This window comes from Astyanax mexicanus, chromosome 11, assembly GCF_023375975.1.
Source record: "Astyanax mexicanus isolate ESR-SI-001 chromosome 11, AstMex3_surface, whole genome shotgun sequence".
In the NCBI taxonomy this organism is placed as follows: Eukaryota; Metazoa; Chordata; class Actinopteri; order Characiformes; family Acestrorhamphidae; genus Astyanax; species Astyanax mexicanus.
Genome location: NC_064418.1, coordinates 41,558,486 through 41,586,435, shown reverse-complemented (window position 1 = coordinate 41,586,435; position 27,950 = coordinate 41,558,486). Strand labels below are relative to the sequence as shown.

Sequence of the window (27,950 nt, the reverse complement as noted above, 5' to 3'; positions counted from 1 at the left end):
CAGAAACCGAGAGAGGGTTGGGGAGGTGTGTGTGTGTGTGTGTGTGAGAGAGAGAGAGGAAAGAGAGAGAGAGTGTGCAAGTGTGTGTGTGAGAGAGAGAGAGAGAGAGGAAAGAGAGAGAGAGTGTGCAAAAGGGAGAAAGAGAGAGAGAGAGAGAGGCAGGACTTGGCAGTCTCGCTGAGCGGCGAAGCAGCGGGCAGATCTCTTTTAGGATTCATCAGCGGAGACGGACCAGAGGGAGTCTCGCGCGCGCGTGCGTGTGTGAGTGTGTGTGCGCGAGCGCATGTGTGTGCATGCTGACATGCCAGTAAGTCTGAGCTTTTTTACTTTATGCATTTAGATTAGCTGTGTAAATGAGAGAGAGAGAGAGAGAGAGAGCTATAGCTATAGCAGGGCTAAGTGTGAGGCTGTGTTTTGGCCTGTTTTTGGGAAGGGACTGCTGCTAGCTGGATCACAGACAGACAGGCAGGAAGTGAGACAGAGAGGAGCTGTACAATACACACACTTATATGCACGCATGCATGCAGGCACACACACACTCTTGTCCCAGTTCTGTGGCATTCCCCTCTCCTTCAGCACGCTCTGGAGTGCGTTTATTGATTTCTGCGCCATGCGGAGCCCAGCTCTGTCTGTCTGCCTGCCTGCCTGTCTGTGTGTGTGTGCGCGCGCGTTGTGTGTGTGTGTGTGTTTGTGGGTGAAAGACTGGGAAGGAGCCTAAGAGTCGTGTGTGTGTGTATATGTGTGTGTGTGTGTGTGTGTGGTGTGCTGCAGCACATCTGGCTCCTCTTGCTCCCATTACCCCCAGACTGCACTGGAGACAGTCTGCAATGCACATTTTATGAGTTAGTTCTGTCTCTTTGAGTCTCTGTTTCTCTTGCTTACTTTTGCCTGGACTTTTTGTCTCTCTGTCTGTCTCTCTCTCTCTCTCTCTCTCTCTCTCTCTCTCTCTCTCTCTCTCTCTCTCTCTCTCTCCCCCCTCTCTTTGTTAGTCTCAGATTTTGTCTTTTTCTGTCTCATTCTTCTTCTTTCATTCTGTGTCAGTGTTTTTCTGTCTCTTTTTGTCCCTGTCTATTACTCTCTTTCTCATATTTTCTCTCTTACTTTCTGTGTTGTTCTCTTTTTATGTCTCATTCGGTCTCTCTTGTCTTTCTCTCCCTCTATTTGTTGTTCGTCTCTTTTTGTGTCTGTACTCCTGTTACTGTCTCTTTCTGTGTTTTTTTTCCCTTTGTCTCCCCTCTCTCTTTCTCTCCATTATGTCATTTTGTCTCTGTCTCTCTCTGTCTCTCATTTTCTCTCTTTCTGTCTCTCATTTTCTCTCTTTCTGTCTCTTGCTCTCTTCAATGCGTCTCTTGTGCTTTTTTTTGCATGTTATTTCTATTTCTCTCTCATTTTTGCTTCCCAATCTATCTGCCTCTTTTTCTGTCTCATTTCTTAAATCTCAGCACTTCCCTCTTTCTCTGTCTCTTTCTCTTTTTTTCTTGTTCTGTCTTTTTCGGTCTTCTGCCCCCCTCCAAATACTTTTCCTCTTTCTCATTTGTTTATTTTTTGTCTCCTTCGCTCCTCTGGCCTGCACATGTTCCCTCACCACGTCTTTCTTTTCTCCCACTGTTAGATTTATTCTCCAATTCTGGATTTCTTAGCTGCGCAAGGGAGTTTTTTTTTTATTTCATCATGGTAAAATATGATGCCCCGACCCATAATATTTCTGTAAGCGGTGTAGTTTGCAGAATCATTTGCCAAAATGTGAAGTTTTTGAGCGTAAGACTTTTGGTTTCGGCTATGGAGAGAATCTGCGGGGATGCTTTGAGAAGACTGTGTCTGTACTCTGCATGACTTTGCAGGGGAAGCGGGAGCCGCAGAGTGTACGTGTGGGTATTAGCGCGGAATGTGCTAAGCTAAGTGTAACATTACAGTTGTGTGACATTGTAAGCTCTAATATGTGGCTTAAAGGAAAAATCTGAAACATCTATGTAGGCAGCGGATTTTGGGGTTACTTTGAGGTTACAAGTATGAATGTGTGTTCGCTTTTCTGTGGACAGAAGTGTTGGGATTTCTGCTCATTTTATTGTTTCTTACCAAATCAAGAGTAAAAAAGAGGGTATCTTGCCTCTCCTTCCCATGGAATGCTTTCTACTAGATTTCAAGGCACTGCTGTGATGATTTGAGGGGCATTAGTGAGGTCGGACAGGAGTAAGTTTGGATGATCACCACCCCACCTCATCCTCAACTCCACAACTCATCCAGAAAGTGGAAGATGGATCTTCATTATTCCAGAGAACACAGTTCCCCTGCTCTATAGCTCAGTGCTGGAGTGTTCTCAAACCTAGGTTCATATTTATCTGCTTCTGAGATGTTCTCTCTTCTATTGGCAGTATTCCGTCTTTACAGGAACTACACAAGCTGTGTGCTTGTGTTTAATTTCCACATCTTTCATCTACCCATCCTCAATGGGTACAGCTTCAATGGGTGCAAAGTAGCTGCAAACATTCATTAGAAGAAGTGTCCACATAATTTTGGCATGTAATGTGCATGTTTTTTCCCATGCTAAGAAGACTGCATTTAGTACAAGACAGCTATGAAGAGAATGGTGATGACATTCACTGGTACAGCCTGACTATATCACAGATTACTGACATGTAGAGCATGTGGGTAGTTCTGGTTCTGTGATGGATAGTATTTCTTGTCTGTGGATGATTGAGAGCAGAGAGAGAGAGACAGGCAGATACAGAGAGAGAGAGAGAAAGAGAGAAAGACAGGCAGATACAGAGAGAGAGAGAGAGAGAGAGAGAGAGAGACAGACAGACAGAGAGAGGAGGGGGAAGAGGGTATGTTGAAGATTCCAGCTGGAGATAACATACACTGCTGGACATTCTGGAGCCCAGTGAAGACACACAGACCCTCTGTATTAAGGGATGATGAAGGGTCAGACAAATGGAGGGATGAATCAGGGGGGCATGGCCCGAGTGAGGCCATCTTGCCAAAATCTCCCAGAGTCTCAAAAATCGCTTTCTGCCAAGAAGAGGTTGATCAATAAAACTGATTCAGATTCTCTCTATTTGCCTGTGTGGAGAGACTGAGGCGACTCTAGTGATCTCAAGAATGCCATCCATTGGTTAGAGCAATACTGACTACATGACATTTCCATCGTCTGGGCGGCTCAGGAGTTTTGTAAGACATTGGTAATACAGAGTACCTGGAACTGGACAGAAGCATTTCCTTACCGCCGCCTTCAGCCCAGGCATTTCTATTTTTTTTTTTTTATTATTTGCTGAAAGAATGTTTGCTCATTCCTCCGTGAGCTAACAGACGTGAAGGTCACCAGGAGTGTTTGAATTGGCCATGTTGTGGTGTGATGCTGGATCCATAGCCATGGTGACAGTGTGAGTTACGCGGGTGACAAGGTTAGGGCCGGACCGCTCTTTGCCTTCGCGCGGTCGTAAAACACAGGCTTAATTGTTTTTGGGCCGGCGTTTGACAAACTGCAAGAGAGTTCACATGGATTACTGCCTCCCCAGCCACCTCACAGCTGACCAAATGAGATTTGGGACTAAGATGCAGCCCTTATTAATTACAGGAGAGGGCAGCAGTGGAGTTAATGCACTGCTCACTGCTGGTACATAAACTAGAGCTTTGAGGAACGGTGCCTTGGGGACTAAGCCTTTTACCTGGTGCTTTATCACTTGATTAAAAATCACAGAATAGACCTGGGGGGTATTTCACAAAGTTAAGCCAAGTAGCATTTACCTACAGTAAATACTGGCCTGTCCAATGGGAATGACCCCTTAGCTATTTTCTTATTGGAGAAGCTTGGGGTTTAGATTTGTTATCTGGGTACACTGAGAAATCCCGTTTTATACTAGTTTAGATACCTTAAAGCCAAATCGAACAGTTTGATGACATTAATGGTTTAACAGTTTGATAAATGTACTTGTCTAACATCGAATAGGCATCTGGTTCTGACAAGTCATTATCTTAGTATGCCAAGTCAAAATCATGAGAAAATTAGTCACTTTTTTTGATATGCTGATCTTGATGTATCTCATCTTGAGTAAAAAAAATAATTATGTAATACTCAAAGTCAAAGTATGGAGGACAAGTCAATGTTGTCAAAGTTGAGAAATTAAATCATATTTTGAGATAGCAAGCCAGTTTCTTGGGAAAATATAAAATATTTCTGTATTAAATAAAGATCTTGAAAAAAAGGCTACTTTACACAAGTATTTTGTAAGAATGTATTGTATTGAGAAATGTGCCTATGTAATCTTGCATCTGGCCAGAGATTATAGTGTCTGAGAACAAAATGCGATTTTTCTAAATCTGATAAAAAAAAAATTCTGTGTATTTAGTTAATTTAATCTTGTTTAGATCTCTATAATGTTCAGCTGTTTCTTTTTATATGGTATGTGGAAAAAAAAATCCCAGGACATATAAAGAATTTAGTTTACTGTATTTTGGGTAAAATAAAAATAAAAGCTCTAAATCTCTATATGATGAAATTATCCATCTTGTGCAAGCTAGCATTCCTCAGCTCATAAACCACAGGCTTTATGAATGAATCTAGACTTACTGATGATGATGACCATTCAAAACTTACTGATGATAATGACCGTTCACACACTGGGAGCATTTCTTACATGCACATTAAACTATGTATTAGAGGCTTGCGCTCATCCAGCCGTTTTGCCACTAATTACACAAGTGGCCCACTTTTCCCTTGAGCCATATGACACATGGACGTAATTAGCGCTAGACTGTTATCTTAGTCTAGCTTCTCGTAAGTGAATGATTCACTCTTCTCAGGCCTTAACGGGCACCGCATAGAGACCGGCGGGTCAGCTCTGATGCAGCCGAGGCCTGCACGGTACGACGCGTCTCAAGATTCGCCTCATTCTTTGCTGTGCTGGCTGTGTTTCACCCCCTATGGATGAGTCTGGAGCCGCTTTGCCTCCGGGCCAGTCTGGCCGTCTGAGCTGAACGGACTGGTTTGTGTCTCTCCTTTGAGAATCGTTTCCGTAATCCGAGTAACGTTTGCATGCTCTCACTTGGTGGTGCTACAGTATATGACGGGCTGGTGAAACGCCGCTAGCCCTCAGGTTTTGTCCTGCATTGATCTTGTCCTGTGGTTCATCATCTTGCTATGTGGCAGACTGGAGTCTGTGTCAATTTGTGGTGAAGAGAATAAATTGACGTTGATATATAGAGGGGAGAGAGAGTTTTAATCTGGCCCAAGTCCAAATATGAGGAGACATCCCTGTTATTTTTGTTAAAATTCATGTGTAAGTGTGTATTATGGTGCTGGACAGTAGGAGGTGTGGGCGATATGGCGCTAAAATAATATCACAATATTTCATTGTATTTTTGCGATAAAGATACTTTTGGCGATATGAAAAAAACATGGACTTGAAAAGTTATTAAAAAATTAGGGCTGCAACTAATGATTTTTTTGGTAGTCGACTAATCTGAAGATTATTTTTTTTGATTAGTCGATTAGTCAATGATTATTTCTGCCATCACTTAAAACGATAGTAACAGCAGAACATGAGATTTAAATGTTATTTAAATATCTGAATGTTGTGATATTTAATTTAGTGATATTTAATTTAGTGATTAAATATGTAATCTGTTGTGTTTGGGCACTTCTGGAGACACAAACTAAGTTGATTGTAAACTGTGTGAGCAAACCATTTACCCATCTCCTATTGCGCTTTTGTCCCCAGCACTTTGTGTACTGCGGGACTGTTACAAATGATCGATTAGTCGACAATGAATTTTGTAGTCGACAAATTAAAATAATCAACATAATCGACAATAATCACTACTGTAACAAAATGAAAATAAAATGTTATTGTTGAATATGATGTGATATGGCATGCCCCTAACTGAGATATTAAAAAATACAAGAATTTTATCAGATTTTTAACAGAAGTCAATGATCCAGAATATCATGATACTAATAAATAATGCACTCCAAATATCTCCATATATCCAGGATTAAGCAAAATAAATGATACTGGACAGATATAATCTATCCCTAGTAGATATGTAATGGGAAATTAGAACAGTGTGAATTTTTCTTTTGATAAAAAACTGAAAAAGTAGTGCCCTGATGTGATGATTAGTAGTGGGTAATATGCCACAATATTAAAAAATGTTGCCTGTATTACTACATACGATACGATATGGCACACCCCTACTGGAAAGTACCAGCTATGCACTAGCCAAGCTACTGTACACATGCACTGATATGGCAGAAGTCATTGGATAGGAGTATGTAAATTTATATTTAACTTGTCCTTTAGGGGACTTCTTGGAAATCGCACCTGTGTAAGTTGGAAGGTGTTCTCTTGTGAGTGAAGCTGATCATATATAATGGAAGGCATTACCAACTACAGCAACTGGGGTGGTAATCATCACGTCCTGCAGCATCTGGCTAGAATTGTCCATGCATGTCCAACAGGCAGAAATCACATACACATTCAATGCAGGAGGCCCCACGTCCAATACAGATCTACTGGAGGTCCCCCAGGCCCAGTTAGAGAACCACTGTGTCAAATGACTAAATGTAAATGTAGCCTAATGCGGTATAATTGGTATTTAAGCCTGTGGTTTATTTGCTCCAGTCTGTTAAATGTGTTGTTCAATACCTGTGTATAATGAATTGAGTGGCTCGTATTGAATGCTTCAGTACGCTGTGCCAGTACACTGTATACTCCTATAACTGGGTAATGTACTGATTAATCTGGTGATTTATATGCGTAATGCAGGTTTTAAAAGCTCTAAATCAAATGGCTGAACTGAGCTGAACCTGTCAGATACTCATAATAATTTATATAATCAGGATAAATAAATTAAACCTTTAAAACAACATTATAACAATGACATTGCAAAAAATCATATCTGTATACATGCTTATGAATTTCTGTTTGTGTCTCTTTCAGCAGCATTATGTAAAAATTGGATGTTTTTGCTGCCCCTAGGGAGAGTAATTTACTTTTATTTCACTGCTGTAAATGCAGTTTACTTACATACAGCTATAGTGCATTTTTAAATAGGTTACACACTTCTGCACCGTTCCTGCTAGCAGTTTCATGCAGCTCCACCAAAGTTACACAGTGCAGTAGCAGTGGTTCAGCCCAGAATGACAATGACACTGATGCTATTCTCTTTATTGGAATCAGTGAAGCATCAATGTAATTCTAAAGCTGCTTCTTTAAAGCAGCACTAGGTAGGATTTCCTTGATTTTTTTTTATCTTTTTAAAGAAGTAAAATTACAGCTTGAGACTCACTGCAGCGCTGCATTGAGGTGTAATAGGAGGAATAGCGGTGCTCTCGTGTCTGTGCCAGAGCTCCTCTGAGCTCAAACCAGACTCTGTAAGTTTTCCGAGGCGGCCGCGACCAACGCTCGCGAGAACTGCGACCTGCTTTCCGACCTTTAGTTCTAACAGTTCTACAAGGACTATTGGTTCATTCTTTACAAACTAACATACAGACACTCTTGCAGAAGCTGAAAAGAGACCGAATATGTCTGTGAAAGCCAGAAAACGAGAAAGAGAAACTAATCCACCTGAAACATTTATTACACTCTACAACTGTAGGGGGAGCCCACGAGCACAAAATCTCAATCCTACCTAGGGATAAATTCTACTTAAATTCTAGAGTAGGAGAGTTTTTAAAATGAGCATTACCTTTGCAAAATGTCAGCTAAAAATCGCTGACTCATTGAAAAGTATGTTTTAGAAGTGTTAAAAAGTCAAAAGTTAAAGAGATTAGAATCTGCAAATGCTAGGTAGATGAGAAAAGCTACTTCCGTCTGTCAGAATTTTTTTGTGTGTGTGTGTGTGTGTGTTGTCGTCTGTGAGGAAACCTGAAAGAATGTGTGTGTCTGTGTAGGATTTCCACGCTTCCGGAAGAAAAGTGATATGAATGGTTGTGATCTGGTTGTGTAGGATATGCATTTCTGGCAGTGTGTGTAGGTGTGCGAGTGTCTGCGTGTTTTTGTATTGGAGTGTAAACAGGCTGGAATTCGCCTCAGTCTGTAGGGTATATATATGATTCGGATAGAGAAGGCTTGGGTACGTGGGTGTGTGTGGTTGTGTGTGTATCAAAATCACCTAAAGCTGCAGCTGACAGCTCTAAGCACATTAGTGAAAGGGAATGGGGGCATTAGCATTTGATTACATTCCTGTAGCTGTGAGAATGCTGGTGTGTAATGAATGCAGCAGGGGAAGACTGCACTGGCACGACTGAGTGGGCTGCCGTATAGACCCCACTGTCACTGGCCCTAATCTCCTCCATTACCTAGCCCTGTGTGCAGGAAGATCCTTTAGCTTCATTGCTGTTTTCACCACGTGAACAGATTGGGCTTGATGATAACACATTTCTACACTCCTAAACACAAACAGGCCTGTTCAGCCGGTGTAAGTTAAGTTAGCACTGATGTTAGCTCAGGCTATCAGTGAACATGCATATTTTCAGCCTGAGGAACTTGCTGTAATCAGTAAGCACTAGTGCTGGGCGATATGGGGGGAAAAAAAATCATATATCACGATATGGACTTTTTTATATCACGATAACGATATAAATCATGATCTACCACATTTAAGTATGACAAAATAATATATACTTACTTTTTTGAAGATTTGAATGAGAATTACTACATTTTAGTGCAGCAATATATATGTATCAAATGAAAACAGATGAGGTAGATGCAGTAGCTCATTTTTTCAAAAGAACAATGCGTCTCCATTGTTCAGCTCTCATGAGTTTAATAACATAAAGCATGTCGCAAACCGAAGTGTAGGTCAAATAACGTAAAGCAGCGTAAAGCATGTCGCAAAACCACATTATGAAGCTTTTTTTGCGAAGATTACTTTATTATCACTTATATAAACGGAGTTTATGCAAAGTGACCACACCAATGCATTTAATCAAAGCCTACTTTATATATTTGCATGAATAATTGATGAAATTACTGTAAAAACAATATTTATCACGATATTTATTGTCATATCGCACAGCACTAGTAAGCTCTTTTTTTTTTTTTTTTTTTTTTTTTTACTTTTTTAGCTTCTAGTTTAAGTATCAGGGCCAAATTAAAAGTATCATATGGGTACCAGTATCAAAAATTTAAAAATGATACCCAGCCCTGGTTCTGCCTCTAAAATGGGCAAGCAATAGGGTTGGGCGATATGGCCCTAAAATAACATCACAATATTTCATGGTATTTCCATGATAACGATACTTCTGGCAATATGACATAACACTGAATTAGATATTTTTATAATATATCTAATATAATCTAAAATTTAATATATCCAATATATCTAAATATTTAGAATTTTATTATTGTATGGAATATTATATGGCTAACTAAGATATATATTTAAAAAAAAATGATTTTATCAGATTTGTAACTGAAGTCAATGATCCATATTCTCATGATACTAGTAATGCACTCCATATATTTCCATATATCCAGGATTAAAGTAAAATAAATGATACTGGACAGATATAATCTGTCTCTAGTAGATATATAATGAGAAATGAAAACAGTGTGTATTTTTCTTTTGCTGAAAACAACAAAAAGAAGTACATACGATACGATATGGCACACCCCTAGCTAGCAATGTCTGTGCTAGTTGTTATTACACATTTAGCTTGTGCAGCCATACACATTTAAAGCCTGTCTAATTATCAGTAATTAATTAGCACTATTATAATGTCCTTGTTGTCCAGCATTAGAATTGGCTAGCAATTGACTCTCTGTAGTAGTTGTTATTACATACAAAAACACACAATTTTAGCATTTGTAGCTAGGCCTCTCACATTAAATACATTATCGACTTATCATACAAGTGGACATGCCCTCAATAATATTTGTTATTGTGATATTGTCTATTGTGTTTATTTGTATGTTTGAACACATTTAGAACAATGAAGAGTATTTTAACCAACAATGCATTTTAACAGACCAATGCTTCAGTAACTGAGACTCAATATATACAGTGTGGACTGCAGCAGGTGAAGAAAAAAGATTTATTTCCAATACTATGATTATTAAAATTTAGTTTTCATTAAAAAGGTATTTATTTAATTTCTGTTTTGTTACGATAGTCTACCATCATTATATCAAGTGACATTAAATGGTCTTAAAATTACCATATCGATTATCGCATTCATTTCTGGGACAATATATCGCCCACAATTATTTTTTTTTTATCGTGACAGGCCTATATGTAGCACATTTATCAGTAGCATAGTTATTATAGTCTTATTATTGCACTATTAGCATGGGTTAGCTATGGGTTTCTATCCTAGCTTATATTACACACATACACAGAATACTAAACATTGAATACACAGTATTAGACACTGTCTAAAAACTTGTAATAACTAGTTAGCATTGATGTTTTGTTCTTGTTTTTTTTTTACTGTTAAATTAGACTAGCATTCTCCATACTAGCTTTTAGTGTGCTGTTGTGTTCTGTTTTTCCCCTCTCGGTTTGTGTTTGTTGAATGATGACACACTCGCGCTCTGCTCACGTCCCTAAATGGTGTCCCACATGGCGCTAACACTTTGGGCTTGCCAGAACAAATAAAGACGAAATCTATGAGGAGAGAAAAACAGGCGGTGAATCATCAGGAGATGAAATGATCAGACTGATTTGGCCAGTATGAGGCTGCTATGGTCATTATGTGGTAACACTCAGTGTATTTACCCAGCAACATAAGACTGGAAGATAAAAAGGAGCTTTTTTTAATCTGGTTAAACTGGTTTAGATGCAGACATAATGGCTGTCACAACAGGACTTTGTATCTCTGAAAATTAAACATTCGTGTCATTAATTCAACGTTATACATGTATTTTAAGACTGTATTTTGAATAGTTATTTTTGCACATATTCAGATTGCACATTTGTAATGTGCATTATTTTTGAAGAGCATGTTTTAAACCTGAAATAAGAACATCAGGTATGACCCGTATCCGAGAGCGAGGCGGGAGACGAGGCGCACTGATAGTGTCTGTGTTTAAGGTCATTAGCTCAGGTTGGTTTGTGTTGGAGGGGCTGCAGTGCGCCGGGCGCTGGTGTATAATAATGCTTTATTTACGTAGCCGAGCTGATGAGGAGCATGTGGTGTATGCGCTGTGTAGTGGAGTGTTGGTGAGTCAGACGGATGGAGACAGAGTCTGTCTGCAGTGTCGCATTGACTGAGACACATGAGGTGAGGTTTGTTTGTGAGGGTGCTGCACTCCTCTCTCTCTCTCTCTCTCTCTCTCTCTCTCTGTCTGTCTGTATCTCCTTCAGTTCAGGAAACTTGCCCTTCTCTCAATCTTAATTTTTTTTGTTATTTTTCTCTGTCTTTGTTGTGATATTACCTATTTTTTTTTTATTATATTTTTCTCCCTTATTATTTTTACTCTCTCTCTCTCTCTCTCTCTCTCTCTCTCTCTCTCTCTCTCTCTCTCTCTCTGTGTCTCTCTGTCTGTCTGTCTCTCCCTCTTTCAGTTCAATCTCCCTCTTTCAGTTCAGGAAACTTGCCCTTCTCTAAATCTTCATTTTTGTTATCTCTCGGTCTTATCTTACCTATTTGTTCCCTCTTTCCTTTCTATCTTTTTTCCCTCGTTCTCTCTTATCCCTCTTTTTCCCCTCTAACTCTCTCTCTTTTTATCTCTCCATCTGTTTCCCCCCTTTCTGTTTAGTAAACTTGTCCTTCTCTCAATCTTCCTTCTCTCTCTCTTTTTCATTATCTCTTACCTATTTGTTCCCTCTTTCTTTACTACATATTTTTTTCCCCTCATTCTCTCTTACCACTCTTTTCTCCCTCTCTCTCTCTCTCTCTCTCCGTCTGTTTCCCCCTTTCTGTTTAGTAAACTTGTCCTTCTCTCAATCTTCCAAGTTTCTCTCTTTTTCATTATTTCTTACCTATTTGTTCCCTCTTTAATTTTTGTCTTTTTTTCCCTCGTTCTCTCTTATCCCTCTTTTCTCCCTCTTACTCTCTCTCTCTCTTTCTCTCTCTGTCTGTCTGTCTGTATTTCCTTATTTCAGTTCAGTAAACTTGCCCTTCTCTCAATCTTCATTTTTCTTATCTCTCGGTCTTATCTTACCTATTTGTTCCCTCTTTCCTTTCTATCTTTTTTCCCACTCTCTCTCTCTTTCTCTCTGTCTGTTCCCCCCCTTTCTGTTTAGTAAATCTTCCTTCTCTCTCTCTTTTTCGTTATATCTTACCTATTTGTTCCCTCTTTCTTTTCTATATATTTTTTTCCTCATTCTCTCTTATCCCTCTTTTCTCCTTCTTATTCCCGCTCTTGCTATTTTATCTCTTATTTCTCTCTCTGTATCTCACCTATTTCTCTTGGGTTCTCTCTCTCATTTCTCCTCTCTCACATTGTTTCTCATTATTTGTATCTCATTTATTTTACTCTATATGTTACTCTCTCTTTTTCTCTCTGCTTCTCACCTATTTCTCTCTTCTCTATCTCTCTCTTTCTCTGTCTCTCTCCCTCTCTTTCTCTCCTGCTGTCCGTCATGTTCTCCTCTCTCTCTAGGTCAGGGGTCACCAACCTTTTTGAACCTGAGAGCTACTTCTTGGGTACCAATTAATGCGAAGGGCTACCAGTTTGATACACACTCGTGAAATTACAAATTTTCTCAATTTACCTTTAATTATATGTTATTATTAATAATTAATGACATTCATCTATGTGAAGACACAGATATCAATAGGCAACACTATTATTATAAATCTCTGCAAGTGTTTACATTTTATATTATATTTTAATATAATATTACATATTATATTACATTATATTGTATAATAATATATAAACTATAGGCTATCTCTAAGCTAATATTAATGTAATATAATCTAAAATTACATCAATGCAACTGTGATTTAAAAAAAAAAAAGAATAGCAACAAAAATGCTATTTTTAGACCAGGCCTGCGGGCTACTCATAAGGTCCTTGCGGGCTACCTGGTGCCCGCGGGCACCATGTTGGTGACCCCTGCTCTAGGTGGTCGCTCCAGAGCTGATTACACCTCCTCTTCTTCTTCTTGTCTGTTCTCACTTTTCCTTCTCTCTCTTTTTCCCCTTACTTTTCTCATTGTCTCTTTTTCAGTGTTCTTCTTTCTCCCTCAGTAACATACAATACCCTCCATCTCTCTATCTTTGTCCCTCTCCCCTTCTCTTTGTGTGTGTGTGTGTGTGTGTGTGGTCGATGACTCAGCGTCTTCAGGCTTAATGGGTGTTAGAGAGGGTTTATTTGGGTAAAGTTAAAAAATAAAACCCAATCCGCTCCTTTGGGTCTGCCTGGACTAGTTTTAAGCCTGTGGAAATCTGATGACGTTGGTACACAGAGGGCTCAGTGTGTTGGTGGCTCCGTTGCGTTGTTGTGGTTTTCGTTGTTGGAGTTGATCTTGTAGATCTTGTGTAATTGAATGCTTTATGCTGACATCTGCTTATGCCTGAAAATATGACCGTAAGCAAATAAGCGGTGTGCTCTTCTCATTTACTCAAACACTTCCTGAAGCTATTTGACAAGGGCTTTTAGTGGGCTTTCAGTTTACCCTTCAGCAATTATCAGATCATTAATCATTTTTTTTATTTTTGAAGAACGCACATTGTGTCATGCAGGTTCTCACACAGGGCTGTGTACTGCACACTGACAAATTTCAAAAGTTATGGGATAGCAGGGGACAGCTTGGGAACATACACACACACACACACACCTGACATTGTGTACAGAGACAATCCACTAAGTAGTAATGATTAGGGGTATTTTTAAAATATCGATTTTGTATAGTTTTTGTTTGTGATACATTATTGATATACATGGAATCTAATGTTTAATTTCATAAAGCTTTATTACTCCATTTGGTGACAACAGTCAAATGAATAGAGGATAAATGTGAGGTAAGGAATATTGGTTGTCCAATTTTGTTAAATTAACTCCAATAAATCCATAATTCCTGGTAGAGTCATAGTTTTGTTATATATATATATATATATATATATATATATATATATATATATATATATATATATATATATATATATATATATATATCGTGAGAATTGTTATAATATATCTTTGGATGTCTGTGATTCCCACCCCTCGTGTAATGTCAGCGTTTTAGTGTGTGACAATGATTGGACGGTACTATTTTTTATTTATTTATTTTTGATAGTTTTGGCATGACAGTGACATAGTTGGCTGTGTTTAACATTCAGCAGTTTATGCTGTAGGTTTGATGGTATAAAGTGTTAAATAAGATAAAAATATTGAGAAATGTGAGAACAAAAAACTATACAAATTCCAGATTTTCCCCAGAATTTTCCTAAAAATTTCACAATTTCCACTAGGGGTGGGCAATATTATATTGTATACAATACATCGTGACACAGAAATATCATGATATTAAAAATCCATATCGTGATAATAGGGCTGTTCTGTCTTAAAAGTAGTCTATTATTTACTGTGAAGCTTTAGGTGTATTTATTGTAGAATTGTTTTAGTTTGCAGTTTATATGCTTGCACTAAATATTCTGCAATATTATTTGCTGCATTATATTATTTTATGCTATATTATTTATTTTGCCACATTATGATTATACTGTTATACTCTTATACTCGGTTCCTGAAATGAATGAATTATTTTAGTTTTCCTATATCACCATGTATATTGTTATCGCAAAAATACTGTGATATAAAATATCGTGATATTATTTTAGAGCCATATTGCCCACCCCTAATTTCCACACATCATTCTACATTACAGTATGTCAGTGACAATGCTTTGATTAATGATCACAGAATAAGGCAGGTTCAGAGATTCAGGCAGAGCTAAGTGGAGCAGGGAATGAACTCTATAAAGGGGTCACGGCCGATTCCGCCGCTTGTTCCAGGTAGTAAACAACAGATGAGTCTTCAGGAGCCTGGAGCCGGTGCTGCTCTGAGTGCAGCTGTTAGCAGCTGGACAGGTTTAGGTTTGTTCAGCTCCCTCTGCAGAGCGTCGGAGCGCGTCTTCGTCACAGGCCTGTTTGGGTTTGATCTCGCCTTTTGTCTCCTCAGCCTCCCCTGGGCTGCCTCCCTTCTCTACACTGATATCATACAGTATATACAGGATAAAGAGCTGCAGGGGAATACAGCGGCCCAGGAGGACCCGCCGACCTCCTCTAACAGACAGAAAGAGAGAGAGAGAGAGAGAGAGAGAAGAAGAGGGATGGGAAAAGAAAGTTACAGAAGAAGAATCTAAGGTAAAGGAAGAACACTGGAAAAGAGAAGGGAGTAGTAGGAATAAAGGAGTCAGTGGAGAAGAATAAGAGGAGGAATAACAAGGCAGGAGTGTAGTGAACAGAGAGAAAGACACAGAGGATATGAAAAAAGGAGGGTAAAAAGAAATGAAAATGGCAATAGAAAATAAATAAGAATAAGGAGTTCATTCTCATGAACTAAAAAAACAAAAAATAACATTAATAGTAATATCAATCACTGGACAAATCTATTAACAGACTCCCTCTCCCTCTAGAGTCTAGAGTCTAGACAAACACTCAGAATCCACCAAAATTCAGATTCAGACCCAATTGGGACAAAAAGGATAGGGGGGAAACATACATTTAATTTATGATATATAAATTAATGACATAAATAAAATAATGAATAAATATAAAAAAGTCTCAAAGTTTTAAAATGGTAAGTAAATAAAATATGTCTATAAAATGCATGAATGATAAGTAATCCAATAGTTTCTATATGCATTCTAATGAAGCAGACATCACTGATTATAATTGGTTGAGGACTGGGTTTGATGCATCTGTACAACAAATTGTGTGCTTATTTTCTGTTAGATCTGTAAATAACTAAATTAATACATACATATGTGCCTCAATTGATTTATTATGTATTTGTTCATTTATTTACTATTTAATTGGTTAGTTTTTAATTTAATTCCTTATTTAATTTCCTCTTTTAATATATTCTTTATTAGCGGAATTAATTTATATTTTAATTTATTTTTCCTCTGAAATAGTTTGTTCTTCATACTAATTGACTTCCGCTGATTTGTTAGGTAGGTAAGTAGATTTTTTTTTTTTTTTTTATATTTAGAAACATTTACTTTAAACTCACCGTATTTAATTTCACCTCATGAATTGCATTTCTTCTCTGAGCTGATGGAATACGGCACTTAAATTGGCTGAAGTGAAGTTGACTTAATTAAGTGGATTCTTCTGTACTGCAGGGCAGGAGTTTTTTTTTTTTTTTTCTCTAGGTTGTTTACTACAGCTGATGAGTTTCTAACCCGGGATCTTTAATGCGCTCATACTCTGTGGGTCTGTGTTTCTGACCTGGTCAGTTTGATTTACTCACACTTCTTTCTTAATTTAGTTCAGTTTCTTTAATGAGAGGTGGATGTTTATTTAGGAGTGGGGAATACAATGACAAGCTATCGTTATTGTGATTAAATGATGGCATGGTGCATTTTTCTGAATATATATTCTGTATTGTTGGTTTGATTAGAACTCTGAAAAGCAGCATGCCTCTAAAAATCAGGTTTAGACCAATTACAGGGAGTCTGTAAACAACAGCCAGTGTAATAATTGCAGAAGCTGCACAGTAACAAGGAGCTGGCTGGATGTCTGCCTATTAAACCACTGCTTAATTTTAATAATTTATTTTACTAGATGTTTGTCTCTCTCTCTCTCTGTTCTCATTAAAATGTTTGAATTAAAACATTTTACTTGGCACATTTGATTCTGTGTTACTGTAGGAAGCTTAAATAAGGCGTTATCCACCATACAGAAACACATTTGTTTTGTTGAATAATCACCCAACCTTTATATCCAACATCATCTAACACAGGTAAAGTGTGTCAGGGTGCAGGGCAGGTGTTATTGGTGTCCTCGGCTGATATGGTCATGTAATTAAGGAGCTTTGTAATGATTTTATGTGGCACTATCTGTCTGTATCGTTTCATAGAGACTGGTTTGATCAGTTATATTATCTCTATGGCAGCACTGTAGTAGTGAATGTCACTCATAATGCCTCCAATTAGGCCGATTACGCAGACACCTGCAATGTTTTGGCACGTTTGATTGAATTGCTGGAACAGAACAAAAACAGCAAAGAAATGAGTAAAATTATATTATAGCTGAGAAGTGAGATGTGAAAAACGGCAATCTTTAAAACAAATAAAGATGCTAAAATTGTTATTTTTAAGAGAGATGCCATAAAATAGAAGAACATCAACTTCAGTCCTGAAGTTCTGGTCTCCAGCAGAGTTTGCTGGTTGCCCTACTCAAACACCCTGCCATAGAAGTAGGGGTGGGCGATATGGCTCTAAAATAATATTACGATATTTCATGGTATTTTTTTACGATAACAATACTTTTGGCGATATGACAAAACACTGATTAGAAAAAAATATTTATAATTTTATTATTGCATGCAATATGATATGGCTAACTGAGATATTAAAAATAAAATAATTTTATCAGATTTATAACAGAAGTGATGATAATGATCCAGAATGTCATGATACTAATAATGCACTCCAAATATCTCCATATATCCAGGATTAAAGTAAGATAAATGATACTGGACAGATATAATCTCTAGTAGATATATCATGGAAAATGAGAACAGTGAATTTTTATTTTGCTAAAACGGCAAAAAAGTAGTATCCTGATGTGATAATTAGGAGTGAGTGATATGGCACCATATTTCAGGGTCTAATATCGTTTACGATATTCAAAATTTTTGGCGATATTATCATGTACGATATGATATGGCAAACCCCTACATAGAAGGACCACTTTTGGTCCCATAAAGAACCACGATTGCAATAGAAATATATGAGTATTGCTGTGCATCAATGCAGGGGTCTATTCCTGTATGCAATCCAATGTAATACTGTATGCAAGATGACGTATTGCAATATTTGTTCAGATCATATAAAATGTTGAGTTAAAAAGTATAATGATTGATCATATTGTTTTTGTTAACTTAACAAAAGCTATTCCAGCTAATGAAAACATTGGTGAGTCTCGGAATCTTCATAAAAACCGAATAAGTTCTTTTATGGCTGAGATTCTCTAATCTGGACCCTAAATCCAGGCCCGGTCTTCAGATATAAAAACCAAGGTTGTTTCTGCATTTTGGCTGTCTTCCATTTTGTGGTTCTGAAAACTAATCGTAAGTACTGTTTTATTTAAAATATTCTGTATAGGGCTCCAAAGGGTCCAGCGCAATAATACGCTTCCACTATGATCGGAACATCACTGGTTTGAATCCCGTTCATGCAGCTTGCCACCGGCTTCCGGAGCCCTGAGAGAGCACAATTGGCCTTGCTCTCTCTGGGTGGGTAGATGGCGCTCTTTCCCCTCATCATTCTTAGGGTGATGTCGATCAGCACAAAGCTGCGTCTGTGAGATGATGTATTGAAACGGAGTCACTGTGCTTTCCTCCGAGAATTAACCGAGGTTCTCTTTACTTCTAGTGAGCACTGAATTCATCTAGGACTGGACACTGGATACATGGTGCATATTTGAAGACCGCTTTTCTATAGAATTGCTCAATGAACTGTTTGTAGGTTAAAAAAAGTTTTTAATATAGATTGTTTATAGTAGTGGCTGGAGGTTCAGATTTTAATTTGGCTCCAGCCGCAGACTAATACCAGACTAAGACCAGAAAAACAACACCTTGCTCGTTATGGCTGCTCCTTGTTTGTGAAATCAATAACTTCAGCCAAAATTGTGTGTGTGTGGAATACCACGGGATTATCCTCAACCTTCTTGCGAAGCCAAAAAAGGAAAGATGAGCAGAGCGTGAAATTTCCTGAGCGTCTTTTTCTTTTAACAAAGCAGATCGTGCGAAAGCAACCGTTGTGTTCTGAGATCGGTGCTGCTGGGTGGGTGAGTAGGGGTGTATGTGTGTGTGTGTGTGTCTGTGTGTGTGTGGGTGAGCCTATATATGTGTTGCGTGTGTGTATGTGTGTGTGTTTGTGTGCCAAATGCGCTCAGTTGACAGCCTTGTTTTGTAGCCTAGCTTCACCAAGAGTATCAGCTAACTCTCCTGAGACGAGTGCTGTAAACATATATCTTTATAGTCTTTGTTAATAAAATGGAGTTTTGTTGAATGAACACATTCAGATATTAGAAGTCGTCTCCTCAAGAACCTCCACAGGCTGGGATACTTCAGTGTATTGCAGCGTCCTGTGCAGGGTGTGTTTATTTAAAGGAGCGTACTTCAGCCTAATCCCCATCTGCTGCATCTGTAGCAAACGATCACTTACCGCAGACAAACAGTCTTTGTGCTTTTTTATAAAGGAACACAGAATCATGCCTATAATCGAGACCAGTGAGCAGGTGTTCTGGGTTCTACCCATCCGTTTCTAGTTTCTTCCAAGTTTCAAGTCCATGGTTTGATGTTTTTTCAGTTATTTAGTTGAGTTCAGTGCAAAACTTCCAGTCTGTACCTTTAGTTGAATATAGTCTTCTATACAGCAGGATATGTCTTTTTTTAGTGATTTGTTCTTACCTGGGCATACTTTTTGTATGGTTTTGTTTGCCACACACTGGTTAAACCTATTCCCAGACTTCATAGCTTTTTCAGTGGAGAATCTCCATTCACAGTGGGGTATAGTCTAGTCTGAGAGTTGGCTTAATCCCTGTCCTGGAAAACAACCCCTTGTGTACATCTTAAATTTGAGAAGGACATTCTCTAAGGGTCGAGCAAGTGTGCCTTATTATGTTAAATGTTAAAATTTGAGGTAATTCACTGTTCTGAGTATGTAAGTATTAGTATTGTTTGGTCAAAAAGTCCATCAAAATTAATTATTAACTATTAGGATTGGGCAGAGTTAGGAATTTGTGCAGTAATGCACATTGTAAGTATATTGGCAATTAAGAGTCCACTTCAGTTTCTGAATCAGTTACTCTGATTAACACAGTTGTTTTATTCTATAAACTACGGACAACATTTCTTCCAAATTCCCAATAAAACTATTGTCATTTAGAGCATTTATTTGCGACATATTAGAAATGACTAAAATAATTATAAGATACCAAGCTTTCAGACCTCATATAATGCAAAGAAAACAAGTTCATATTCTGAAAGTTTTAAGTATTTTCAGAAATTAATATTTGGTGGAATAACCCTGGTTTTTAATCACAGTTTTCATGCATCTTGGCATGTTCTCCTCCACCAGTCTTACACACTGCTTTTGGATAACTTCATGCTGCTTTACTCCTGGTGCAAAAATTCAAGAAGTTCAGATTGGTTTGATCATCCATCATCCTCTTGATTATATTCCAGAGGTTTTCTGAAAAATTATGCTTTTTATTAGTGTACCTTTTAAGATGACTATATGTTAATGTGCTCTGTTCTGATTGGCTGTTTGATTTTTGCCCCGAAAGCTTTCAAGACTAAAATGCTCATTCAGTTTGAATAAGTTTTACTGGTATAAAAAAGAAAAGGCATACATTGGATACAGTGTTTTGTTAATTGCTTTATATATATATATATATATATATATTGTCTGGTGGAGAGTACAAATTTTAAACAGTTGATATGTTTAATTTACCACAGTTTAAATTCTCTACTTTATCTCTTCTCACGGTATGGGCCCTTTAACGTACAGCATATTCTGCCACAATAAATCAGTCCCAGGGAAGACATGAAAAATTCAGGTCACTGAATAGAAGCGCCCCCCCTCTCTTTCGTTCCTCTGCAGTTCTTGGTATAATTTTTTGAAATCCCCAACTGTATTAATTCCCCTAATTGAAATCAGCAGTGCCCCCCTTTTTTCTCCGCGCAGCTCTGTTTTCAGTTCTAGCTCAGCGAATTCCCGCCAGGCTCACTGTCTCTATCCCACTGCCCCCTCTTTCACCCCTCTTACCCCCTCAGCGCCCCCTGTCTGCCCCCCGTTTGCCCCTGCCCCTGCTGCTGAGGGTGACTGATTCTGTGAGTGTATGTGTGTGTGTGAGAGCGGGAGGTACTGTGAGTGTGTGTGTGTACGTGAGAGGGAGGGAGGTAGTGTGTGTGTGTGTCTGTCTGGTTTTGTGTCCTGATTAAAGGAGCAGCATGTGGTATCTAGAGCTGGGCATCTACAGTGCCGCTAGGCTAATGCTAACAGAACATGCTTAATTTTTTATGTCTGGGAGCATCCAGGCAGCCACGGAAAAGAGTGTGTGCGCACACACACACACACACACACACACACAGAGGGACAAAAGCATTCATCAGCAGAGACACACACACACACACACACACACAGTGAGTTGCAGGCAGGCTAGATAACGGTAAGTGATTTGTGTAGAATAAACAGGTCACTGGGGAGCTGTTAGCTGTTAGCATTTTATCACTTTAGAAGAGCAGCAGTTGCAGTATGGACATGGTGATGATAGTGATGATGATGATGATGATGATGATGATGATGGTGGCAGTTTTCATACACTCCAACTCAGTATTACTGTGTGTGTGTGTGTGTGTGTGTGTGTGTGTGTGTGTGTGTGTGTGTGTGTGTCAGAAGCGCAGTAATGCTCCCCTGGAAGGCGTGATTGGCGCGTGTGAGTGGGTGAGTTTGGGGAATAGAGAGAGGGGCGAGGGAGCGTCTGTCTGCCTCTAAAACGCTTCTCTGGGGCTCTGCACTCATCCTTCCTGCTGTGCGCCTATTCCCCTCTCCTCCTCTTCTTCTTCATCCTCCTCCTCCTCCTCTTTTCACGTTTGGCCAGGCTGCTGCTTCTCTAACTCTCGTCTTTCTTGTACTCTATCTCTCCTCTCTCAGTTCCCTTTCATATGTTTTCATATTCCGTCTTTTATTTTTCTGTATTTCTTTTCTGTCTTTCACTCAATTCTTTCCTTCACCTCTCTCTCTCTTGCTTTCTATTGGTCTCTCTCTCTCACTCCCTCTCTCTATTTCCTATCTTTCTTCATTCTATCTCCCTTCATCCCCTGTTTCTTTCCCTTAGCTCTTTTCTTCATATCTCTATGTCTCAAGTCTCACACTCTCTCACACTCACATCTTTTGCTCTCTTCTTTTCTCCACTTTCTTTCTCTCCTCCTCTCACACTCCTCTTCTTTTCTTTCATTTTAGCCTCTCTGTCTCTGCTCATACTCTCTTCTTCTCCATTTCTCTCTCTCCCCCTCTATCTTTCTTTCTCCCTCCATTCCGTGTTTCTTTCCTCTTGTTCTGTCCTTCATCTCTCTCTCTCTCTCTCTCTCTCTCTCTCTCTCTCTCTCTCTCTCTTTCTACATCTCAGTCTCAGATACAGACTCTCTATCTCTTGCTCTCTCCTTTTCTCCACTTTCGTTGTCTCTTCTTCTCCCGCAATCCTCTCCTTTCCTTTCTTTTTTAGTCTCTCTCTGTCTCTGCTCATACTCTCTCTCTCACTCTCCCTCTATCCCTCTCTCTCTCTCCCTCGCTCGGATAGCCAATAGGAGACAGCCAGTCTTCCCACTGCTTGCCACTCAATGCCTTGTTGCCAGGACAACAGGGAGGAATGAGACCCAGTTTAGTTGAGGATTTTAAACTTGGTGTTGACTCTGTGGCCAGCCGGGGGACGGCTCTCGACCCGTGGACCCCCGACACCGTGCCCGTCTCTCGCCCCATCCTCACCTTCACTCACTCACTCCCTCCATCTAACTCTCGCTCCCTCTCTCCCTCCCTCCCTCCCTCTCAGTCTCCCTCTCTCTCTCTTTTCTCTGCTGTCTGAATTGTATCTCACTTTTGCCGGTGAGCAGTGGGAGGGTGTCTTGTTTTTGTGTGTATTTGTGTGTGTGTGTGTGTGTGTGTGTGTGTGTGTGTGTGCAGACTGTTTTTTCCCTTTCTTTTTTGCAACTACGCAGTTCTATTCTTCACTCCACCTCAGAGGAGTGTGAGTTGTGGTTGTAAGGATGGGTGGGTGGGTGGGTAGGTGGGATTGTTGAAGTTTGGGCGGGGGGGGATGGGGGTGGTGAGGTGGTGGGGTTACGTGATGATGACGCTACTCTTACTCACTGAACGGCTGGTTCCAGAGTCTTAGTTTCTGGTGTTTATAATCATTTTTCTGTGTTTGTTTGAAGGTCTGTGATGGTGGATGGCATCATGATTCTCCTGCTTGTGGTCCTGATGGTTTTACCAGCCGCCAGTACAGAAGGTAAGACCCTTAAACACACATACACATTTTATATATATATCTCTGCAGGGCACCGTTCACTATACTGAAACACATTCACACAGTAATGCTGCAGAGTCAGTCCGTCAAAGACCATTCTTTCACTCTCACACTGTGTGTGTGTGTGTGTGTGTGTGTGTGTGTGTGTGTGTGTGTGTGAGAGAAAGATGGAGTTAGTTTGCATCCTCCTTGTTCAAGGGCACTCTCACTACCTCAGTGTGTCAACTTGTTTGTGGTGCCTGCACTGATTGCCTTTCAAAGCTCAATGATGACTGAGCATTTGAGTCTCTCTCTCTCTCTCTCTCTCTCTCTCTCTCTCTCTCTCTTCTTTCTCTCCCCTTTCTCCCTTTCTATTTCTTTTGCTCCCTTTTGTTCTCTTTCCCTCTCTCATACTCTCTCTGCATGCTCACCTCTAAAGTTTCTCAGTAGCAGTGGTGGTTTATTGGTTATATAGCACAGGGTTGTGGGTTTGATACCCAGGTTCAGTAAGCTGCCACTGTTGGGGCCCCTGAGCAAGGCCCTTAACTCTCACCAATCATATGTGTTGAAGGTGGAGGCCACATTCCATCAGTGTTCAACACAAATGATGAATGTGGTTGTCTTTGTCTTTCCCTTAATTTGACCTTTTTATCACCTTTTTATTACCTTTATAGTCTGTCTTTTAGGGTGTTTTCACATTTTCTGTTCTTTTTTAACCCCTGCTGTGATCTCAGACCACTTTCTGTTCACACCATAACTCCACTAGAACTCAGTTTTTTTTTTAGTATAGCCAAATTGAAACCCATTATTTTAAAAATGGCTTAAATGCAACAACAATCTATCAAAAAGCATTATGGCTAATTATTTATGCTAAAATTGTGATTTATTGCATTGTAAAGAATAGTAGCTAGTATTGTCTACCATGATCATTTACTGTATATGTTGGAAGCTAAAAAAAATGCTCCATTGAATGTGAATGGGTCCCAGCCAGACACCACCGGTCACGATCAATATCACTTAATGTGCTGACCTCTAGGAGTGTGCCATTTTGTATCATACCCAATATTATTATTTTTTTATATCCTTATCACAAAAATACCCTGAAATATTGTGTTGTAATATTTTCAGGCCGCCAGAGTACAACTTTCTTGCTGTTTGTAGCAAAAGGAGAATTCAGACTGTTCTCATTTCTCTTTAAAAATCTACTAGAGACAGATTGTATCTGTCTAGTATCATTTATTGTAATAATATCACAGTTTATTAATTTTGTTGAAGTAGTTTATTCTTAAAATGATATATTTCTTAATTTAATGTTGTCATATCGCCAAGAATATCATTATAAGATACACTGTGACCCTGTGGATCGAGAAATCTTATAGGAAAAGTCATGGGACAGCTGTATGTACCTTGATGAACATGAAATGTTACTTTAAGGGGTGGCTTGGGAACACTCAGACCTGTATAAAATTGAGGTGTTATCTTGTGAGGAGGCTGAACACTGGCCCGTCTGCTCATGATAAAGCAACATGACTTATCAGTCATGAGTTCAGGTGAGGCTTGATAGCGGGTACCAGATGAATGGGACATTCCATTTCCGAAGAGTGTATAATTGTGTATCCTGATGATAAATTTTATTATGAAACAGTACATATTGTTATATCGCTCACCCGTTATCCAAATGTGAAAACACCCTTTTATATACTCTCTCTCTTATTCTTTCTGCTTTCTGCCTTCTCTTTGCTCTCGCTCTCCCTTTCTTATCTGTAATATCAGCCGCTTTAAATTCACTCCGGTTCTTCTTCGACTCTTCTTTACTCTTTACTGCTGCTTGGCGTGGAAATATCCGTGGTGTGTGTGTGTGTGTGTGATTCAGAAAGCTGAGTCGCAGTGTGTGTTTTGACATTGCTGGGTGTCTGCATCGCAGTACTGCGGATAAAAGAGGAGGGGGAGAATGTTTCGCTCACTCTGCTGCGTGTATGTGTGTGTCCTCCGCAGATAAAGCCACTGCCAGTGACTTTGAATGTGTGTGCGAGGGGCAGTCATGCGGCAGCGACGGACGCTGCTTCGGCCAGCAGTGCTTCTCCTCTCTCTCCATCCGGAACGGGACTGCCCTCCGCCAGAAGGGGTGCATTGTGGGTAAGGAGGAAGAGGCGGGCCGGTGCGGAAGCTCCCCGCCGACGCCTGGCGTCACGGTGCACTGCTGCCAGGGAACACTGTGTAACAGCAACGTTACAGTGGAGATGCCGAGCACAGGTGATTCACAAATTATACATTTACATTCTCACTTTTACAGTCAGTCTTTGTGATTTCTGAATCATGTCTGTTCTCTTCATGATATTAATATAACCAGTATCTAAAAAACATAATTTTTAACATTTTAACATACAGCTGGAGAACTGTTAAAACAAATGCCAACATAAATAATGGTTTACATCAATAAGTGCTAAATGAAAACAGCCTCAAGAACATTAGACATAAACATAGTACTTAGGTATAATTGGAAACTAAGATATCATCTTCAAGATATCAAATATCAAAGTTTTTTTTTGTTTTTTTTTCTACACCCTAAAGATCAAAGATTATAATTTATATATATATATATTTTAATTATACTAAATAATACTTACAGTAATACCATAAAGGACAACCTCCAAAATATTAATCAGATATATGGATTAGGGGTGTGCCATATCATATTGTATGCCATAATAGCGCCAACATTTTTTTAAATATCATGAACGATATTATATCCTAAAATATTGTGTCATATCACCCACCTCTAATTATCACATCAGGGTACTACTTTTTTACTTTTTTTTACTGTTTTTAGCAAAAGAAACAGTCACACTGTTCTCGTTTCCCATTATATATATATATATATATATATACATATATACTAGAGACAGAAATATGGAGATATATGCATTTGCACTTTTATGCAAATATATATTATTTTAGATTATATATAAAATATAAATTAAATATTTATAAATATATATATAAATTATTTTGCATTTTTTATTCTCATTAACCCCTGGTAGTGTAGTGATAATAGTGCATAAGCAGCCTTTACACTGACAAACACACATGCACACACATTCATATACTACTACAGATAATTATCATACAGTAGAAGATGAGATATGATTATAAAAACCTCAGATGAGTCCGGTTGTGTTCCATTATCCACTTAAGTAAACTGGACTAATTATTTAGTACAGTGTGGAGGTTTTGATTTGTTAATGGAATTCATTAGCACTGATGTTCGGTCTTCATCTCGTGTTCATCTGTACGCTGCAGAAGCACACAGCAGCAGCAGCTGTAGAGCTAATAACTATTTAATATGAACAAGCTGTATGATGATTGTTAATCTTCCGTTGCTCTGGGTGTGCTATACTGTCTGAGTGCTGTTGTTACGTGCAGTTACTCCTGTATTATTCCCTGTGTTACTCTGTGTTTAATATACTGTAGTAGAAATGATCAGGGTCTGCGTTTGTCCTGTAGTAACACTCCCTGAGCACAAAGGATTGTAAATTAGCTTACGAGCAGCCTGCTCAGTCTGTGTTGTTGCTTGTGTTTTCTCTCCAGACTCCAGCGCAGTCTCCGCGCAGCACGAGTGCGTGTGTGAAGGACCGGAGTGTGTGAGCGGTGGGCGGTGTGTAGGAGATCAGTGTTTCTCCTCCGTTACAGTGACTGGTGGTAACCTGCAGCATCACAAGGGCTGTTACTCCGCCTCCCAGAGGGGCGGGGCTAAATGTGACACACCCACATCACCTGACAGCGTCGTCAGCTGCTGCTCGGGTCACCTGTGTAACGCCAACGTCACTGTGGAGCCGCCAACCAGAGGTAATATGCGACCACATCTAAAATATATTATATAAGTGCTACTTTTTCACATTAATTAAAATTTTACAGTCAGTTAATTATGAAAAAAACAGTAGTTAATGTGTTTTCAATTCTAATTTGCCTGATAAATGAGCTGAATCAATTAACTATAACTCTTTAATCACTGAAGTCTTAAAAGTGGATGAGAAATTAATTTACAGCTATTCATGCTGAAATATTTCTCGAAAAGGAAATATTGTGCTAATTAGTTTTAGATATTATATAGTAATAGTTTCAGCCCAAATCAACAAACATGTTAAACCAGTGCAGTTTATGAGAGTCCTGAAAAAAAAAAAGAATTAACTGCATTATTTGTGCAGAGATTATATTTAGCGTATCTTAGCAATATCTTAACTAGTGTTCTGTCAAACTAGGCATAGTATTTTATTTCACATGTGGATGTTACTCTGGAGTATGTACTTTTCTGTGCTTTCTGTTCCTGCTAAATTCTCTGCACTCTGAACTGTATATCTCTTCTATTTGCCACTCCGGTGAAGTACAGCATTATTAAGGAGTTTCAGTAAAGTTTCTCCAGCACCAAGGCTGGAGCATTGTTAGCATTAGCCACTATCCGCAACACTAGCTCTTTATCTGTTCAGAGATGAGTATATGGACTGTAGTCTGCGTGTTTACCGTGTTAAAACAAGTTACTTGGGACGAACCGCTAGCTGATTGCGGACACTCAGGGTTCCTCAGCATAGCACTGTTTGGTGGCATTTACTAGCACTAAGCGTTGTTAACCGTGGCTAGCACTGCTGCTAACCGTGCTAAAATATTGGAAATCTAAACTTATCGTAAATAAATGGAAGTGCTTTACTCACCCAAATAAACAGTTTTCAGAACAGACATCTGTGTAGGTTAACATTGAGACCTGCTGAATTAGAAGGGAAACATGGCAACACCCTTGTTCCTTACTAGTTTCGCTTAAAAT

At 39.0% G+C, this 27,950-nt stretch overlaps 1 protein-coding gene across 3 annotated transcripts in view; it reads left to right on the top strand.

The window, feature by feature from the left end:
- Window positions 1-27,950, top strand: part of LOC103030586 (activin receptor type-1) — a 65,393-nt gene that overhangs the window by 10,762 nt on the left and 26,681 nt on the right. For 2 of the 3 annotated variants that reach the window (XM_022680142.2, XM_022680143.2), the window contains exons 2-4: window positions 23,064-23,137; window positions 25,130-25,387; window positions 26,723-26,980. In XM_022680142.2, coding sequence (XP_022535863.2) covers window positions 23,071-23,137; window positions 25,130-25,387; window positions 26,723-26,980 — 583 coding nt within the window. In that variant the 5' untranslated portion in view covers window positions 23,064-23,070. Of the gene's footprint in view, window positions 1-177; window positions 308-23,063; window positions 23,138-25,129; window positions 25,388-26,722; window positions 26,981-27,950 lie in introns of those variants that run through there. The other variant, XM_022680144.2, reaches the window with a different exon arrangement.